The sequence below is a fragment of the Camellia sinensis genome, chromosome 7 (genome assembly GCF_055761805.1).
Source record: "Camellia sinensis isolate YWXY chromosome 7, ASM5576180v1, whole genome shotgun sequence".
In the NCBI taxonomy this organism is placed as follows: domain Eukaryota; kingdom Viridiplantae; phylum Streptophyta; class Magnoliopsida; order Ericales; family Theaceae; genus Camellia; species Camellia sinensis.
Window position 1 is genome coordinate 118,968,806 of NC_138967.1, and position 5,475 is coordinate 118,974,280.

The 5,475-nt window shown below is 30.0% G+C and overlaps 1 protein-coding gene across 1 annotated transcript; it reads right to left on the minus strand.

The window, feature by feature from the left end:
• Positions 1–2,818: 2,818 nt before the first annotated feature.
• LOC114261838 (uncharacterized) lies at positions 2,819–4,336 on the minus strand. The gene is made up of 2 exons (XM_082879164.1): positions 3,670–4,336; positions 2,819–3,435 (listed from the first exon to the last, which is right to left on the minus strand). The coding sequence occupies exons 1-2, from the start codon at positions 4,159–4,161 to the stop codon at positions 3,157–3,159; spliced, it is 771 nt and encodes a 256-aa protein (XP_082735290.1). The 5' UTR covers positions 4,162–4,336; the 3' UTR covers positions 2,819–3,156.
• Positions 4,337–5,475: the final 1,139 nt, after the last annotated feature.

A 5,475-nucleotide genomic window follows, 5' to 3' on the forward strand; every position in this document is an offset into this window, starting at 1 on the left:
TTTCTTTTCAAGTTTGTCTTATCTTATTTTTTAATTTTAAATTTCAACTTTGTTTTTTTTTTTTTTCAATTACTGAATTTCTCTCTACCTCATTTTTCTAGGATTTGTCTAATTTTCTTTCATATATATATATATATATATATTTATAGTTTATCTTCAAATTTAAACTTAATTTGTTTTTATCTATATTTTATATTTACAGAATCCACTCTTACTCTTAATTTTCAGTTCAACTTTTTTTTCTTCTAAAATTTATTTAATTAAATATAGTAAGATCACTAAATATATTATTTCAATACCCATCTAAATAAATATCATAGTATTTAATTGTTAATTTTTAACATGTTCAACATAATTTACCATTTTTTGTTACTTGCCCGTGCATAGCACGGGTTACCGCTAGTTATTTAATATGCAGTTATTTAATATGAAACAAAAATGTCATAAAGTGTAATTTTATTCTAAGAACTAAGGGTGTAACTGGTTGAGAGGTTGTTCAAACATAATTCGAATTATGTTAAAAGTTGTCCAAGCCCCCGATCCGAATTAGACTCAAATTGCCTGAGTTGTCTTAATTACTAGTAGTGCTCATATATATATATATATATATATTGGGGGTGTAGCTAAGTTAATTAATCTGTTACAATTAAACTCTATTTTTTTTATTATAAAAATCATTAATAATATCAAAACAAATAATTTATATAATGTGAAAAAGATAATAATTGAAGAACTGATGCGCAGTTACAGTGAATTTTACAAATTTTGAGTGAAAAAAAGAAAAATGTGAGGTTTTGTGTTGTGCGGTGTAACCATACAATCCTACATCCGGTTGAGCTCACCCAAGTTACACCTCTACTATGAACTAATAATCCCAAACACAATTGTTAGTTTTAGTAATTTTATTTTCTTAGAGAATATGTTTTAAAAGAAGTAATCAGTGTGTTTGGTTTTAATTTTCTGAATTCAATTTTTTGAAAATTGTGTTTTTTATTTTTCATATTTTTTTTGTTTTTTAGTGAATATTTTTAAAATTTTAAACATTTTTTTTACTCTTTTAGATGCGATGTATCTAAAAAGTAAAATATTTGTAAAAAATATTTCAAAAATTAATAAATACACAAAAATATATTAAATTTTCATATTTTTCTTTTATATTTTTGGTATTTAGTGAATTTTTTAAAGATTTTTTTACAAAAATTATACTTTTTAAGTGTATTTACATTAGGTGTATCTAAAAATTTTTAAAAAAAAATCTTAAAATATTAAAAATATTCAATAAAAACAAAAAAATAAGAAAAATAAGAAAATAAAATTTCCTCAAAAGTACTTTTAGAAAACTCAAATCAAGAATTCTGGGGGAAAAAAAAATCCAAAAGTTTCAATAATGTGTTGTAAACTATTCCAAACTGACTCTTCCTCACACAAGCAGCCTTGGCAAGTTGAGCATCAACCATCAAATTGGCACTCGCAAACTGAAAAACTATTTTGTAACAGGCTTTTTGTTTGGGATAATTTTTAAATTTTTTGGCTACTACTATATAATGTAAAAAAAATTAGTATATTTGATATGATTTTTTAATTTTTTACGACATGATGTGCAAAAAATAGAGGAAAAAAAATCTTTAACTTTTTAGTACAAATTATTGGCTTCTTATTTTTTTTAGGCTCCGTTTGACAAGAACTAAACGGGACTTTTTTGGCTATTTTAGTCACAAAAGATAAAATAGGCTATTTTAGCAACAAAAAACAAAATATCACATCCAACTCATAATCATTACATTTTTCTCTAAAAAAAATCAAACAAGCCAAAAAGTCAAAAAACCCTTCTCAAACCAAACTTTTTAGTCCAGATTAAAATAACTAAAAAAACCAAAAAAACCAACCCACTTAGTGACTTTTAACTTTTTAGTTAAAAAATAATATTTTTAGACAAGACCTAAATCAAACATCTATAATTGATTCACAATTGCATGAATTGTCCTATAATTCAGGTCTCGTTTAGAAACTAAGGCCTTGTTTGGTTTGTGTTTCTCAAAAATTTTGAAAAAAATTCTCTATAAATAAGTTTTTAAAATTAATCAAATCAAACATATTTTTCCAAAAAAAATTTCCAAAACTTGTTTGGTTTACAAATTTTTCAAACAAATCTCTCTCATACACATCAAATCAATCACTTTTTTCAAAACTCTCTCAAAATAATTTTTCAAAACATTTTTTGAAAAAAAATCAAACCAAACAAATTTTCGTACTTTTTATCTCAAAACATATTTCTTAAATACAAACCAAACAAGACCTAAATATTTTAGTTAAAAAATTACTATAAATTATCACATCACTTTCTATTTTCTACATATCTTTTTATAAAAAATTTAAAAAAATTACTAAAATAATTTATTCCCAAACAAGACCTCATTCTTGACCCCACAAAAACAGAAAAAATATATATATCATCAATTTTGCATTTGCATTTGTATTTGGAGTTCGTATCATTGCTTGCAGGAAAATTATTAATTTGTTACTTATTTTGAAAAAAAAAATTGTTAAGAAAATTATGAAAATAAAAAAAAATTTCCCATCTGATTACATAAGACAATAAAAATTTGATAATACAAGACAGTCTTAGAAAGAAGAAAAAAAAAATACACATTCATAAAAATGTCTTAGAATAGATTAATATTAAAACGACGCGGTCTACACGCCAACATGAATCCCAATAAAACAAACGACATAACTTTATTGTATATACTTGTACGCGTTTGTTTGTTTGAGCTTGAATTCAATTTGACATGAAAAATAAAAAAATAAAACATTAAAATTAGCAAGAAACTATATTCATTGCATCAATCTCAATACAGGAGACAGTCGCGAGCAAAATATGGCCCGATTAATCTTAACCATAAATGGAAACGCTACTTATGTCCTTCAAGAATTGACCTGCTCACCTGTGTAGAAGATCTAGAACACCAGCGCCTTCTCACTCCCTATGGATTGGATAAATAAGAGTACAATTTTTTTTTTCCTAGTTCACAAAAAAAAAAAAAAAACAAATTTGCAACTAACTGAAGGAGAGTTGTTAGAGAGGAGGTCAATAGGGAGATTAGGCTATCTCAAATCGGACGGCTATGACGACTGGGACGAATCAAAATCAACGGCTCACAGATTCCCACTCAACTTAAAGATGCGGACAATTGCCGATGACGCGTTATGCCCGGAAGTCACGTCTCGCTCATGGAGTCCCTTCAGCGACTCCACGATCGCAGTCCTTCTCGAATCGTCTGGTCCACGCTGAACCGCCTCGGATCGGTTCGTCTCAATTCTTCGCCGTTTTAATGGCCTCAATGCGTCAACGAAATCGGTCTCGCTGTCTCTTCCCAAGGAGGCCGGCGGCGGCGAACTGTTTTTCCGGCGAGAAGATACACAGTTGAGATCATCCTGTGACAAAAAATAAAAATAAAAAACATCATCACGGTTTACTTTAGCCTCAAAAGTTTCATCTAGATTCGTAGATATTTGAAGAAATGAGATCATTTTTGAAACTGACGCGACTTATTTATGACAAAAATGAAAACTAAAACTAAAATTTAAACAGAATGAATCGGATCTGTGCGTGTACGGAGAGAAAAATGAAATCGAGCTAGGTCACATAAAAAAGGATGAAATTCGTACGTCAGAGTGAAGATCTGCGGCATTTTCGTGCAATTGCTTTAGTGAAACAACTCCATCGCCATTTATGGACCTGTTCGAGGACTCCTCACTGCTTGAAGAACTCTCAGCCGGAGGAGGAGGAGGAGTCGATGACCACGGCACCACCTGATTATCTCCTTCCTCATCATCATCGTCCTCCTTCTCATCATCTCCATACTCATCCTCTTCAGTATCAATTTCATTATAGTTATCACCTTCGTTCTCTTCCTCATCGACTCTGTTGTCCTTCACTTCGAAACAACTCTCACACACCGAAACAGTCCGGCCGACTCTCGCACCAGAAGCATTCCACGGCGTCGGAGACTGACAAACGTGACACAGCAAACTCCTCGAATGCCTAGCGACGAGGAAATTGGCGGAGTGAACCTTGGCATCGCAGTCCCAGCATAAGCTCGCCTGGTCTGACTCGCAGTACATCCTCGCCGCGGACTTGCATAGCTCACAGCTCTTCATCTCCCTACGCTCTCTAAATCCACTTCTGAAACTCAGGAGGAGGAAGAGGAAAGAAAAAGGCCGAGAAAAGAAAGAGAGAGAAAATTTCGACAATAGCTTCGGAGAGAAAATTGTGAAACTTTGTTCATAGAGCAGAGAGTCCGAGCCTAGAAAACGGTTTAAATAAGTGCCAGGTGTCGTCTTGTGAGGGAACAAGAGGTTCGGCTTTGTGTAGCTGTTTCCTTTGTTCGATGCAAGATATTTTTTATTTTTTTATTTCGATTTAGGGCGATGACGTGTCATCCTAGAGCGAGAGATGAAGATATGATTCCGTGACGTGGCATGATAATGTCACTTGGATAGGTTCAGACCATGTGATATGGAAAATGAGTGGGTGGTATGGTTTGACGTGGCTTATTGTGGGGCCTCCATAACTTCGGGCATAATCAGTCAGGATTGGGTTTCGCCGTCGAATTATTTTACCTTTAAATATTTTTATTTTCTATTTTTATTTGTGGCCAAATTTGTTTAGGATATATATAAAATTTTTTAATTTTGTGGCCTATATTTTAAGATGTTTTTGTTTTTGTTTTCGTGGTCAAATCTATTTAAGATATTTTTGTTTTACTCTTTTTTTTTTAGCCAAATCAATTTAGGATATCTTCATATTTTTATTTGTGGCCTAAACTATTTAAGGTATTTTTGAATAAATAATTTGTAAAAGCATTTCCAGCCAACCATTTAAAATAAGTCTTTTAGGCCAAGTTTGGCAATTACAAAATAATTCATTTTTTTTATCTTTTTTTATCACATCATCTCTCTATTTTTTTGCATATCTTTTCGTAAAAAGACAAAAAATATACTTATTTAGGTCATCTCAAACAACCCCTTAATTATTATAGCCAATTTCACCCCATTTTACATGATAGAACAGAATAGTTATTATAATATTAATTATTTTAACAAAACTCTTTCATGCTAATTATATTTGGGAAAATTTATTTGTGAATCTTAATAGATTGATTTATTGCCTAATAGGTACTATAATAATTAATGACATTTTTTTATCAAATATTATTAAAAATAAAATCGTCATTAATTGTTAATCTTCAGTGACGGTTTAAAAATTTTGTCACAAAAAGTATTATCAATTATAAGTTTTAACGACATTTTAAAAATGTCATTACAAAAAAGTCACTAATGTTCAACTTTCAGTGAAAGTTTAAAAATTCGTCATAAAAAAAAAAATCACTAACTATAAGTTTTAGCGATAATTTATAAAATCTACGACAAAAAAAAAAAAAAACATTAATTGTTAATTTTTAGCAACATTTG

What these genes read in the sequence shown, in the direction of transcription:
- LOC114261838 (XM_082879164.1), bottom strand. Translation starts at nt 4,161, where the DNA reads ATGAAGAGCTGTGAGCTATGCAAGTCCGCGGCGAGGATGTACTGCGAG. An exon ending in CCGCAGATCTTCACTCTGAC is followed by an intron (nt 3,436 to 3,669) that starts GTACGAATTTCA and finishes TTTTTGTCACAG; the next exon opens with GATGATCTCAACTGTGTATC.